The sequence below is a fragment of the Passer domesticus genome, chromosome 12 (genome assembly GCF_036417665.1).
Source record: "Passer domesticus isolate bPasDom1 chromosome 12, bPasDom1.hap1, whole genome shotgun sequence".
NCBI lineage: Eukaryota > Metazoa > Chordata > Aves > Passeriformes > Passeridae > Passer > Passer domesticus.
In genome coordinates, this window is record NC_087485.1 from 17,143,419 (window position 1) to 17,158,774 (window position 15,356).

Here is a 15,356-nt window from a genome sequence, read left to right on the forward strand (position 1 = left end):
CCTTTATACACTGCAATAAATATATTCCAATGAACTCAAACTCATTCCAGCCTAACACAATCGATTTTAATAGACACAGCATTAGCATCTGATTTCAAAGCTCAGGATTATTGTGTTCATCTTTTTTTATTTATTTATTTCAGTATCAGATATTTTCATATTCAGAATGAAAGTTACATTGCAATTAGATTATTTGTGCAATGCATTCTGAAAGATACAGCTCACGTTCAAAAAGAGCTCTAAGTAATGAAAACTTATCAAAATCTCAAAGTTTAAGTGTTTAAATACTGCATTGCCAGAGTTCAAGGATAACCTGGTCACACTGGTAAGGTACTTCACAAGTACTGGATTTAAGAGGGAAAATCCCAGCTTAACTACAAAATGGGATTTCTTAGATATTTACTTGTTTTATTTGAAAGAAGAACTAGTTCTACTCATTAAAAAAATTACTACTTTGGTAAGAAGAGTACCACAAAAATATGAAGTCAAATTCCAAATATCTGTGCCTCGAGCTGGGCACATGCATGTGTATTTGGACATTGAAGTAAACTGATTTTCTCATGAGCTCCACGTACTCACTTCTCAATGGTTTAATGGGAGCTGCACTAAACTCAGCATTTCTGAAAATCAGGTCACTTGTGTGGAAGAATAAAGCTGCAGGTACTTAACTTCAGGCAATCATTTTTGAAAATGGATCTCAACTGTATTTTGATGTCTCCCAAGTTCCAATTAAAGTATTAGAAGTAAAATTCTGGTACTAGTGAAGTTAGTAAAAAATACCTTACAGCCTTTCACAGGTTTAAAATTTCACTCAAGAAAATACAAGAAAAGACAGCAATCAGCTCTTTGTAAGAAGTCATCACTTAAAACTGTCTTTTCATTTTCAAGTTTTATGCAATGATGCTGAAAGCACTCTGCTGATACCAAACATATAAGAAATTTTCCCAATCCACAAACAAAATAAAATGTGAAATGCTCATATGGTATTCAGTGTTTAGTTGACCTGGGCTTGACATAAATTCCACTGAGGAAAGACAGTTTTTCTCTAAGGATCAACCCTTCCTTAAACTTCCACTCACGGCCTTCCTGCCATGAATGTTTTGAAGTTATAAAAGAGGGAGTGACACATTTGTGAGTTTATTATACCACATCTCATCTCATCCCAGCAGTATTTACTCACAAGACAAACCCAGCAATTCAAGAGGAAACATTTTTAACATAAGTTGTGTGTCTTTGCAAGACAACAAAGAGGTAAAACCCTCTCCTGATTTTAATGTGATAAATATTTGTTACAAAACCAAAAAATAAAATCTGCAGTGTCATAAACCTGGAAAAACTAACGATACATTTGCAGTTTCCTTTTCATGATAATGGTGTTGTAACTCTTTTTAATGGGAATGCATTGTCAGATCCATAAAACATACATAAAACATATATTTCTCTAAAAATGAGAAAATAATATCTTGGGAAATAATATCTTTTGAAATTGCCATAAAGCCAGCACAGGTTATTGGGAAGTTTGGGTTAGTTTATGAGTCTGCCATGGCAATTATAGGAACAACCCCACAGTGGTTTAACAGAAGTCTGGAAAGGATTCTCAGTCCTGCTCTTGCACTGTTGCTGTTATGACTTATTTGATCTACTCCTTATTTGCACTAATGTAAATAGGAACAAAAACCTTTTTTTTTTGCTGCTCCTGCTGAGATTTGAACCCCAGCACTTACCCAGGAGTGGTAAATCTCCATTTTTATTAATGCCAGGCAGATTGGACAGGGTACTTAGTGACAGATAAACAACTGCACCATTGGGGAGGCACAAAATATTGGATCTGGGTTTTTAAGGCCTGCTGTGAATTAAGAAAATGATCAACTGCTGCCAAAGATGAAATCTCTGCCAAAAGGAATGGGGAAAACCAGCTCCAGTTTCTCTCTGCACAGAGAAAGCCACTGAAGGGCAGTAATTTATAGGAGGGCACTCACAGTATAGGAAGAACATTATTGCTCATGTGTTTTGCTGTGTGCCTGGATCATGCTTTATCCAACATAACTCACTGCAGATGAAGAGAGCATCCTTATAAAGTAACAGCAGGAGCATGGAGTGGGCACCACAACAAACTGCAATTATTTGCAATTATTACCCAACTCTGTAAAGCCTTTTCACCATCAGCCTTAAAAAATATGAAACCCTTAAGCAGCATGCAACTAAGGACCAAAAAGAGCTTGTGATGCTTATTTTAAAGCTGATGGATTAGAAAAAGATATCATAGAATCACAGACTATCCTAACCCACAAGGATAATTGAATTCCAACACCTGGCTCTGCACAAGACAGCCCCAAAAATCCATCTATACACCTGCTTGTAAACCTGTGAGAGGCTTTGTGCCTTTAGGTCAAGTGAGAGAAAGTTCAGACAATGCTTTATATTTTCTAAGCAAGCATTAAAAGCAAACTACTGGTGAATTGGCTAGGAATTAGGATAAATTTTTTTTTCCTTAAAAAAAAAAAAAGAAGAAAGAAAGAATAGTCTGGGTTAGAAAGGATCCTAAAGATCATCTTGTTCCAAACTCTGCCTTGGGCAGGGACATCTTCCCCTAAGACCACAAGCTTCTTTCCAGGCTGTGTTTGATAACAACTTTTCTAAATTCTTTAACATTTTATCCTTTGACTCAATTATCAGACTCTTCCCATGTTCAGAGATATCCAAGTTTGATTTCATTTGTGGCACTGCAATCCTCTGAATGTGTGGTGCCTTTGTGTATCAGACTAATGCAAAGCAGACTGCTATTGGGAGCACAGAAGGTGATTCATATTTTGTTTGTGCTGCCTGGGTTTTTATAACAAATGTACACAGTAGCTCTGTCTAAGCTAAATATTGATAGAACAGATATCTATTGAAAAAATGTAATTTCCTTGAAGTACAATTCATTGTTGCCTGCTAAAATTCTGTTCTGAAGGAAAAAAAAAAGGATTTAAAAAAGGCCAGGCAACACTAACATTAAGCAGTCCATCCATTTTAGAACAGCTTGTTGTAATTTTTCAGATTTTTAACTAAAGTTTGATATTTTTGGTATCATAGAAAATATGCATAAAATCTGCATCATATACATGATACAGTAACAGAAGAAACACCTGAAATGTACATTCCAACCAATAAAACCAGTGCTTGAATATGTTTCTGTTAGAACCTGCCAGCTTTCTAGTTTGTTCCAAACTGGAGAGAAAGGAATTGTATTTCTGCTCCCTACTTATCTCCAACTACTATTTTCCCTCTTTTAGTAGCAGAATTAGTAACTTGAAATTTTTCCTGTCCTTAAAATATTTTTTTAATGCAAAAAATGCAAAAAAAAAAAAAAAGAAAGAAAAAAAAGAAAAAAAAAAAAGAAGAAGAATTTGAGCTTTCTAGAACTCCCCCAGATAAATCCAAATTAATCAGGTAAGCAAGCAAGAGCAAAAAAGTTGCACAGAAAATTGGGCTCTGTATATTTCTTAATTGGTTATGAAGCCAATATTTTAGAAAACATAAAATCTTAAGTACTGAATCTATTATTTAAAGAAAATATATAAATCATACTAATAAATTACCCTTTTAAAAAATGTAATTAATTTTGGCCAGTTCTGTTTCATGTATGCTAAGTGTTTTCATATGACCTGATGAGCAATAACATTCTAATTCAGTTTCCAAACACAAAGTATTTTTCTTTTTAGAAGTTTGAAGGTCTCTTGATTTATAAAATGATGAAAAAGTAGAAAGTAGATAAGTCTTTTACTCAGATCCATGTTTTGGGCTTGGACAGAATAAAAAGGCTAAGTTTTAGAACACAGATAGGTTTGTAACAGGTCTGAATTATTAAGAGTTTGAGGCAGGTGAGAAAAAAATTCCAGGAAGCAGAACAAGAGTGGAAAAGCAGCCAAGGTAAGAGTGAAGCAGGGCTGGAGGCTCAGGCTGGGGTGAGGAACAGAGGGGATGGGGCAGAGGGAGAGGAGCCAGGAGCAAGGCAAGAGCAAAGCAGAGCAGGGCAGAGGGAAGGAGCTGAGCTTCCATTGAGAGAGAGATCACTGTGGAGCTGGAACACAGGGAAGAGACTTGCTGTCACCATGGCTGGTCTCACATTCCTCACAGATTTTTTTTGTCTTTTTCACAGTGGGCAGCAGCAAAAAAATAAGGGATGGAGCCACTGCTTCAACTGTGACAGATTGAACCCTGCTGTTCTATGGTATTTTTGTTTAGGAATCTATGATGATTTTATGAAACAGCTGATCCTGTGTTTATCTGCTTTTGAAAGCCTGATTTAGAAATGAGAGTCATAGAGGATGTCCTCAGTAGGAAGGGACCCACAAGGATTATTGAGTGTTGGCATCTGAAATGCAGGGAATTCTCAGAACTTTGGACCTGTAAACCAAAGCTTAGAATTAAATACAGGATTTGATCTGAGACCTTGGAAAAGGCTTCCAAACTTAGGTGACAGAAGCGAGAATGTGGATTTATAGTTTAGACCAGAGACATGTTAAGCTAAGTAAAGTTTAGAGTTTTAGACTTTAAGATACAGAAAAAATAAAAGTAGCTACAAAGGTAAACAAGGAGTTTAGAATGCAGTACTGTAGGTTTGTGTATTATAGCATGACTGGCTTAGAAAGCCTACACTGTAGCATGGGTCCATAAGATGAAATATTTAAGGATTGGGTCAAAAACATAAATATCCTTGTTGGCAGTGTTTTACTGGTCAATAACTCCTTAAAAGGTCTTGTATCTAAAGGTCTTGTGACCTTCTGAACCATGTGGTGAAGATGTAAGCTGAACTCACCCTTCCTGCCTATCTAGAAGATAACAAAAATAAATCACTTTATTTAGAAAACTCAGAGGTCCCACCTCTAACTCATTCAAAACTCCTTCAAAAAACCCCATAATTGAGTCTGACTCCTGTCCCTGCACAGACCCCCCAGCAATCCCCCTGTGCATCCCTGGCAGCACTGTCCAAACGCTCCTGCAGCTCTGGCAGCCTCAGGGCTGTGCCCATTCCCTGGCAGTGCCAGCACCTCTGGGGAAGCAGAACCTTTCCCTGATCTCCAGCTATTCTCTGGGTGCTGTCCCTGGCCCAGGGAGCAGAGATCAGAGCTGTCCCTCAGGAGGAAGTTGTGTTAAACTCAAACATACTCTCCAACATCCTCACACACAAGACCCAAAGCATCCAAACATGTTGGCAATTCTGAATTTCTAATTCTGAAGATACTATGCTATGATATGCATCATGCAGGACCTCTGCATAAAGGTTTAAAGTCCAGCTCTGCAACAAACCTGATGGAAGTGACAATGATTAGAAAATTATAGTGATAGAAAATGATGGATTATAACAGCTAACATCATCCTCCTGACGCTGCTGACTACTTGCCTGGCTTAAATTCCCTGAGGCAGCAATGCACAGTGATGATTACTATTAAATAGACTGTCTCCACACATACTTTTGCTATGAATTCCACGTTTTGGTGTTGGTTTTCCTAATGCTTTTAGCAGGCAGTACTACACAGAGCAGAATGTGCTTTGGAGCACTCACCACACCATGGAATCACTACCAAGAGGGAGGGGAACATGTACTCATCAAATTAGATAAAACTCACTGATCTGATCCAACTGGAATAAAAGATTTTGTTCAAATTAGATCAAAAGAGGAAAATATTATAAACTGAAGATGCAGAAGTCATATGGGCATAATCATCTCTGACTTTCTATCTTTAAACCAGGAATGGGTTTAGACAAAGGAATACAAAATATGTTTTGACAACCTTACAACTGCACAGCACAAACTCAGTATTGTTAGTGCAGACACTACTGGATTATTTAAATTCACTGCAGAGATACACTCTGATGATTCAACCCCATCCAATCTCATTTCTCATAAGAACCACTCACATTTCTTATTTTCACTGCATTCCTCTGTTTCGTAAGACTACTCCTATGGCAAGGAGCATTTTGGGGACTTTGAAAATGATCTGAACTGATAAATCTAACATCATAAACTAAATCCTATCCAGGCATTTTCACAGAAACAGAACAGCATGAAAACAGCCACAGAGTGAGTGGAGAAATACACTTGGGATCAGCCAGCAGCATTCCCAAAGAACCCTTTAAAGCAGCCCTACCTTATAGGGCTGGAAGACACGTCAGGGTCGTGGGCTGTCACCTGCCCCAGCACAGAGTTGAGAGCAGCATTTTCATGCACTTCCAGGAGGTAAGTGGGTGAGGAGAAGACTGGGGGCTCATCAGCATCCTCCACCACGATCTTCACGGTTGCTGTGTCCTTGAAGGGGCCCCCGCTGAGGAAGCGAGGGTCGATGTGAATGTTGGCTGCCTCCACCTTCAGGGTGTAGGACTTTTTGGTCTCAAAGTCCAGTGGCTGTTGAGAAGGACAAAGATAAATGTCATTCACTGATGGCCACAGAGAGCAAGTCGTTGTAATGCTGATGGATTGGAGTTATGTGCATTTTTAAGCACATGGAATGAGTTTTAATGCAGTCACTTCCCTCTCTCAGAAGCCCAACCTCCAGATTTTCTAGGCACATCAAGATATCTGTGTATTTACCAGCTTCAGAGAAAACAGCACTGTTTCCTTGTTTTTCACAAGAAATTTACTGAAATATTCCCTCTCATGAATTATACCATTACAATTACATATCAGACAAATACTACAAATTTGTTTGGGATGACACGAGTTGCATACCAATAATTCACTTCATCAGTGCTTTACTGGCTGGAGATAAGAAAATAAATTCAACTGGTTCCACAAAGAATAAATATTTTATTACTTCCAGAACAATGTGAGAAATGCAAAGAACTAGAAATTATTTTTTGTTGGACAGGAGAGGCAAAATGTAGAGCTAATCATATGAGAAGGTACTTCAATATTCTTGCACTGCAAGTATCTCTGTATTTCCGTTTATAGGAGTAAATTAGGTAGACATCTCTCAGGAATTTCTTAAAACTGTAGCAATTTCTACTTCTGTATCTTTTATCTTTTTTTTTTTCCGCAGACAGAATCACAAAACAAATTACTTTATTCTATCAATATGCCTGCCATGTTACCACTGTTTTTACTATTTTACAGTCCTATATTAACTCATAAAAGATGAAAACTCAGTGGATTTAAGGGACTGAAATACCAAATAAACCCCAAATCTGTGACACTTTTGAGTGGTAGACTTTTTCATTATGGGAGATTCAAGTTTGTGTCTTGAAGCACATCAGTATATTCACTTCATAATTCTCTTGTGTCTCACAACGATTCAAATTTCAAAGATGCAAATTGCCAAGCATTGGAAAGATATTAAGATTTGCATTATAATGTCTCAGGGATAAAAAGAAGAGGACATAGACACTCTGAATCTGTAATGCAAATACCAGCAAGAGCACAAACAGGAATCTTCAGGAAGTCTGTCAAAGCCTTCAATATGTATATCTCCAAATTCTGTGGTTTTTTTTCAGGTATGAATCAAGCTCTAATGGGATTTGCTCTTTCTCACAAATTCTAGTAAACACAAGAAAATCTTGCTTCTTTTGCAGCTCTTAAATTAGTACCCTTTTGAAATTATGAATGGGGATTTATAAATCAGCATATTCACAATTTGCCAATCATGGCTCCTGTAGCACTTTTTCAATTGCTTTTCATATGCTTTACAGAAATGACAGCACCCCAATACATTCAGTCATGCCTAATCAGAATATCATATTGAAAATTTACTCAGCATTGTCTAAAGCCCATGATTTTATGCTGAAGAAAATCTGTTGGTGAGCAGTACCCTCCATACATCATCTACTGGAGTAGAACCAAAATTATTATTGCTGTCAAAATGAAAATATGAAACAACATTATGGTTGAGATTCAGTTATGAAATAAAGCCAAGGGAACTGGGGCAAAAGGCTAATTGCTTCAGCTTACAGGAGAGGCCACAGCATACAATAAATAACAGTAAGGAGAGCTGGGATGTATATCATAATTTTCTCTTTAGAAAAACAAATGTAAATTTAGATAAATATACATCAGTTTATTATAAAGCTACAGTGCTGACCTACTCACTGAGAAAGAGAAAACACAAAGTTTTGACAGGCAGTGTGCCTGACCTCTTTAATGACAGGTACAAGTGGAATATTAATTACCTGTGCTCATTGGATTCACCTTTTCTCACTGGAGTATCATGGTTTGGGTTTTGTTTACTTTTGTTTTTTATAAATAAGGATTCATTTAGAGTAATCTGTACTATGCAGTTAAAACCCTCTGCCACTGCTATAAATTCTATTAATTCCCTATTTTCAGAACACAACATGAGGAACAGCTTTTTGTCCTTCCCCAGAAAATAGTGACAATTAAATCTGCAATTAATGTTTCCCTGGCTTTACTAGAGGAGTTTTCTTTTATGTGCCTCTCCTCATATTTCTGTAGATAATTGGGTGGTGTTTTTGTTGTGTACATGCAAATACCTCACCTTGCACACTTCAAGACTGTAAAAGCATTGAAAAGGCAACATGGTTTTCTTGAGGGCCCAAATTTGACACTTCTCATGTGCAACTACCAATCTCCTTAACAAAATTCACTGAAATCCCTGTTCATTGAGTGAAGACAGTAAAACATGAGAAAAAGGTAAAAGACTAAGCTCTCACTTATCAGGTAATTTAATTAATGCACTGTGATTTATTTTTCTCTGAACAGCTACACAAGAAATCAAATAATTGAGAGAAGTTGTTTGATGAATACTCAGACAAGACTTGACAGAAGTTTAAACCACCACCAAAGTGGAATTTAATCTACTCTTCTCCTTTGGATCCAAGGAAGCAAAACCTGCATCATGTGACCACATGGGAGCCTGGATAAGATTAACATTTCCAGCACCCATGGATGTCTCCCCAGTGGTCAATCTTCTCTATGAAAATCCAGAGGAACATGGCCAGTAGACCCCTTTTCATCACTCCACTGGCTGGACACCTCATCCACAGATGAAAGAATCCCTGGAAATCCAGCATCTTCTGACAGAGCCGAGTCTGGCTGGGCAGTTGCGTGTACAATAAACATTTATGTTTTTAACAGAGATATGATTTACCTTTCTCACTCTAATAATGCCGTCCTGAGTTTGGGCATCCGTAGTGATCTCAAACACATCCATTCCATCTCCTTCAATAATATCATAGGATGATTTAGCATTTTCTCCAATATCCAGGTCATTTGCTTTCACCCTTCCTATTGGTTCACCAAGAGCAACATCTTCCATTACTGAGAAGTGATAGAGACCTTACAAATAAGAGGAAAAGACTAAACATTACAGCTCCTCCGGATGTCCCCTGTGTGCCCTTCAATGTTTACATGTCCCCAGTGCCAACTCTTGAGATGATCCAAGCCCCATTTACACAAGTTATTGACTGAAAGCAGCACAGTGTGGTCCTCACACAAGAATATTCACTTCACTGTAGGTGAGCATCCTTTCCATTCCAGCAGTCTCCTGCTTCTGCCTTGCAGGGATGTTTTGTGTTGGCAAACACAAATATTGAGCTCCTTTCAACACTGCAGAACTTTCCTTTTTATACAGATATCTTATTGACAAGGAGTTACAATTCAGCCAAGAAACTCTGGCTTTTACTCCACAAAAAAAACTGGTCTAATTCTTTAAAAATCTTTTGTGTAAATACTTACATAACTTCAAATATTTTCTACGTTTCTTTAAATATTTACTACTTTTGAAAATGTAATTTGATTTTGTTTGTTTAAACCCTTCCACCTCTCTTTTGTGGTAAGAAATTAATCAGGAAACATTCAAAGAAACTCCCAATTTATTTTTTTTTCCTTTACTGGAAACAATAACTTTTCATACCAATCATTACTGTGTTTACTATTTGTTGCAGAGTTACTCTAAAATATGTTTGAAATTTCTATTCAAATTGTCAACATTTTATTTTTTGTCACACCTGCTTCAAACCTTTTAAGCTAAAAAGCATTAAACATCTATTTAGATATATTATTTTCGGCAGAAAATTTTTTAAGGCAAAACACAAAATACCTATTTTCTTTTGTATCTCCCTGCTCTTAACAGTACTCTAAAAACCCAGAAGATAAACATTTTATACCCAAAATTCCTTCTAGAGTCCTTCTATTTCTACCTCTTTATAATTGACTCTTCTTGAAGTTAAGAATACATGAGCTAATCAAACAAAATGCTGCTCAGGAGTTAAAATAGGCAAAAAGAATTCAAGGATAATAGAAGAGACTATTAAAAAAGGTTTTGACACAGGATTCTTGCCTTGTTCTTCTCTGTCCTCCCTGTTGTTCTAAGATAATCTGTTAAGTGCAGGTAACAATTTTCCAAAAACAATGTTCCGGAGTTGTTGCTTCACCTGCTGTAGGTGATTGCAGTAGCAACAGTTGAAAATAGAACAGAAACTGAGGAAATCACAAATACATGTATTAGCTACACAATGAAGTCCCAAAGTGACTTGTTTTTAATGTTCCTAGGCTAAATTATTAGAGATAATTTGGTGATCATCAAGATTGCTCAGAATATCCATAATGGCTCAAAAACAATGAGCAGCCAAAGCAATGAAGTGCCTTGGGAGATTAAATTATGCATTCATCATTTACTCTGCTGTCCACACTTTGTGGTTTAAATCTCCAGGCACAGCTGATTGCATTGTTAAGTTGAAATTTTGCTCTCAGATTTATTAAAATAGTTTACAAAATATTAAGAAGAAATTAAAAATTAGGATGCAGCTTACTCTTTTACACAAATTCCTCTCCAGAATTATGAATTGTGTCATAGTGCTGCACTGACCAAAATATCCACTCTGGGCATCTTTGAAAGCCCTGGGTTTCCACAGCAGCACACAGTTCCCCTCATTACAATTCTCTGCTAAACTGCCAGGTTAAAAACTTCAGTGACTTATAAAACGCCTCTAAAATTATTTCAGAGAGATCACAGAAGTAGTGAAAGTTCATCTTTTTCATTTCTAAAACCCAGGAGGCTAACGCTCTGAAATCAAACCATAAATATACATTTCTGTCCTGCCTGGAAACAATAACCTGATATAACACCCTGTTTCCTGAGCTCATTACCATTTATTGTGCAAGCAGCATGTATTACATCTTATGAATTTCGATTTCATTCTGGTTGGGCTTATTGTAAGTTTGATCCTTTCTTATTTTCCTTTCCAGGCAAATGCAAACTGTGCTTCAACAGTGTTTAAAAAAAAAAAAAAAAAAAAGCCAGATTGCCTCAGCTCTTGTCCAAGGGCAGAGTTGTGGCTAATCTGTGGTGCTGGGCAGCCAGCTCAGGATGCTGCCTTTCAAAAGGCAGAATTTGTAATAACACCCAGCTCTAATGTTACTGTGGCTCATCATTAAAGCAATAAATACAGAACACCCAGTGATAAAACAGGCAGCAATTTTTTCCTGCATAATTTGCATAATGGTCAGTGGTTATTCCTAGGGGAAACTCAAATCCTGCAAGGGCTGTAACAGCTTCAGAGGCAGCACCTTCCTCATTGCTGCAGGAAAACTCATCCAGGAGCAAATGTATTCCAGGGATAAGGATTCAGCCTTGCTGGTGCCCCCAGTCAGCGTGCCACTGTACCCAAAAGCACTGGGAAAGGGCAGTTTCAGCCCCACATGCTGTGCTCCTGGGCTGCCCCCAGTTTGGACCAGTGTGCTGCTGATTTCCAGGTCACACTTTTGCCATACTGGCAGCCAAAGGCTTCCTGAGGCAGTGCTGTACAACATAAAAGCCAGGCAGGCTGGCAAAGGCAGGTCTGTGCTCCTGAGTTGGAGGCACAGGACACTGCAGGTATAAAAGAGACATCCCTCTGCAGGCTGGTGATAGAGTTCAGCTGTAGACATTGCATTGTTAGGGAAATTGTTGGAAAACACTAGCACGGGGAAAGGCAATGCAACAGGACATAAAGTAAAAAATCTATGCATTTCCTGCTTTATGAGAGAAAACCTTTTATTGTGCAGAGTGCTTATCTGTTAAAAACCACTAAGATGAGGTAATAAAATATATATTTTGAAAGTAAGCTTTTGTATTAGATTTCTCTCTCTCTCTCTCTCCATCACTACGTACATTTTCTACAGGCTACAGAAGCAAATTTATCATTTGCTGAGCAGTAGGACAAACCCATTTTACTCTATGTCTCAGAACAAGGCAAAAGTGGAGTTGAAGTCATCCATAGATGGAAAAAAATTAACTTTATGCTGGGTCCCTGAGCACCTTGTTAGAAAAACATACTTCTAGGAAAACAAAAATGATGCAAAATCTAGATGCAGCCTCAAAAACCATTTAACTTTAATTTTCCAGAACAAGCTGGATAAAATGCTATGTTTCTAATAGTGTATTAGGTTGCACCCGCTCCAAATAAAATCAATCCAGCCATTATGCTTTTCTTCCTCTTTTTTTCTTTTTTGTCTTCATCTTGGAAATAGACTACAAAGCTTGCAGAGAATCTCAGCAGGATGCCAAATCATTTTAACCTAGCTCAGCAAGATACCCATTGGAACCACAGTAGAAAATATGGATTTTGAATTAAAGATCAACAATTATCTAGATTCAGACTTATCTTCTTTGTTTTCTTCAGTATTGCCTAATTAGTCAAGGCTTTTATTCCTTTTATCTGTTATATGTGTCTTTTACTGGTGGTGTCACTTGTCTGCATGAGATGCAAGCAACAAAGCATACAGAAACAACTGCACTGAGAGGAAATAAATATATTTTCTGCAGTGTCCAGGCCCTTTTAGATGGATGTAAAAGGGGTAACAAGGAAGGCAGAGATCTGTACACTGTTGTGGACATAACTCCCTCCTTCCTAAGCTCTTAATCAGGCAGAGGACAATTATCCTTTCTCTAGTCACAACTACATCTTTTAAATTACATTAAAAACCCAGGCAATATCAAGATTAAAAAAAAAAAAACCACCTTGATTAAAAAAACCCAAAATAACAATAATAGCTTCTCATATAGGAGCACACACATATGGCACTTACTCTGTGCAAACTTGGGAGGATTGTCATTCACATCACTGAGGGTAATTGTCACTGTTGTGGTTCCAGAGAGTCCACCCATATGTCCTCCCATGTCCTTTGCTTGGATGACCACAAAATATTCTTCTTTGGCTTCTCTGTCCATGTTGGGAAGAGCTGTTTTAATTATAGCTACAATAATGGGGGGGAGGAAACAATCAGGTACAGACACAAATTCAATTTTCAGCTGTTTTTATGGATATATGCAAATATTGGTATACAAAAAATGTTAAAGGTCCAGTTAGCTTGCCTCATAATACAAAGGATGAAAAATAATTTGAGATTTTGAAAAAATTGTATTGGAGGCCACTTACCTTGATTTAATTAGAAGTGCACTGAAACTGTGGTTCAAAACCCAAGAATTAATCATAGCTGTGATACATATTTCTTTTTCATTTTATTCCTGACAAACTTCTTGGTGTCTGCCCTACCTCCCACAGAAATCCATCTTTTCCCCACAGAATTCCCAAACAGAAGTCAACCACATAGAAAGCTGACTTTGTGAACACTGTTAAACACATCTGTTCATATTGTTTAAAATAATTTAAACCCAAACCCATTATTTCATCTGCTCCTGTGCATATTGCAGGCCACAGTTGTACTCTTAAGTCTGAAACTGAGTGCCTAAACTTGAACAGGAGAAAGACAGACTCCACTCACTGCTCAAGGGGGTCACCTGTGGAACAGGAAGCTGCCATCGCCTATTTTACCAGGTTAGAAGCTTTTACACCTAGATAAGTTCAATGATCTGCTGTACACCAAAATATAAAATGTCAGTGGGCTGAAGGAAATAACAACAATGGAGAGTTTAGCTAATTCTGGGGCCAGATCCACTGTAAACTCCTATACATTTCATGGACATGTAGTAGAAGAAATAATTATTTTTTTTCCAAAATCTTTCCACCTGTAATATGTTAATACATTCACAATATGTATTGAAAGTGTAATACTAAATGTTTAAAGATAAATTTAAATAGTGCTCATTGCAGTTTAGTAAAGTCCACCATAATCATAAGATCATAAGAGACTAAAGAAGCCCAACTAAACCTAGGAAAACAATTCCAAATGTTTAATTGTAATATGGCGCTTTTTTAATCCATTTTTTAAAATTCCATTTTAAAATAGTGTTTTCTTGCAGACACTGACAGTAACACAACAAATCTTTTAGTTTTGTTTTCTTTGTTGGCATTGGAATAGCTGTGGAGACTTCATCCATCTCTTACTCTTTTGTCTGGCACAGGCTGTACCAGCCAAGATTTTAGAAATGACACTCTGGCTGAAATGCTGAGATCACCTATTCATATAGAATAAAGAAATTGTCTTTTTGCAGAGATGTCTTTTAGTAAATTCTAAAATTTACAAATTATAAAGAAAATGCTAACATTTATGGAATATCCCTTTATTTGTAACAATCTAATGCTAAGAATCTGATCAGACCTTCTTTTCATGGCTGAGGACCACGCTAAGAGCAAGGGGGTGTAAGGCATTTATAATAAAGCAATACACTTCCTCCATAAACCACCAAATATAACATGAGAGCAGGCTTGGAACCTACACTCTTGTAAGTTTTTTTCCATGCAATATTTTTGGTTGTTGCCTCACATATTTTATAATTCTGCAGGAAAATGAAATGTCTGCAGCAGCCAAGGCAGAGAAATCTTTTATTCCCAAGGAACTCAGAGCCACAGGAGGGCTGGGTTTGGAAGGGACCTCTGGAGATCAGCAGGTCCAGCCCCTCTGCCAAGGAAGGGTCACCTGCAGCAGGTGGCACAGGAACATGAGAGAGGGACAGGAAAACTCTCAATTAGTGAGTTTTTATTCCAGCGCAGGTAATAAAAACCCACAGTTAGAGGGTTTGGAGCTTCAAGGCCAATGGCCCAGCAGGTAAAAGTGCCTCAGGAGGGAGCCCACATTATTCTGCCACACACTGAAGAAAATGCTTGTGTTAAGTTTTCTGAGTGAAAACAGGGGAACAATAAACCCCATTTATCAGATTTGATAGGTGCAAAATACAGTCAGTGAAAGAGTAGGGTCATTTCCTCCATGGCAGCCTGGATAAGGAAAGTAAATGATGCTTAATTCTAAAAGCATCTGACAGTTGTGGCTGGTTTGGACTGACTGGGTTACTACTGACGAATAATAATGATGCATTCTGCAAATAAGTCTATTGTTATAAGTGAAATGACTCATAAAATGCATTCTAATGCAAAGTTGGCTATCAGAATTTGGTTCACATTCATTTTTTTCGCTAATACAGCAGATCCAAATATCAATGAACCTTATTTCAATAGGGCTTACATTAAGTGTACTGTACTTT

The 15,356-nt window shown here is 37.4% G+C and overlaps 1 protein-coding gene across 4 annotated transcripts in view; it reads right to left on the reverse strand.

Moving 5' to 3' along the window:
- The window catches only part of CDH8 (cadherin 8), a 156,147-nt gene that overhangs the window by 54,972 nt on the left and 85,819 nt on the right, over nt 1-15,356 (reverse strand). For all 4 annotated transcript variants that reach the window (XM_064386818.1, XM_064386817.1, XM_064386820.1 and 1 more), the window contains 3 exons: nt 13,004-13,171; nt 9,084-9,271; nt 6,135-6,388 (listed from right to left, as the gene is read on the reverse strand). In XM_064386818.1, coding sequence (XP_064242888.1) covers nt 6,135-6,388; nt 9,084-9,271; nt 13,004-13,171 — 610 coding nt within the window. The remainder of the gene's footprint in view (nt 1-6,134; nt 6,389-9,083; nt 9,272-13,003; nt 13,172-15,356) is intronic.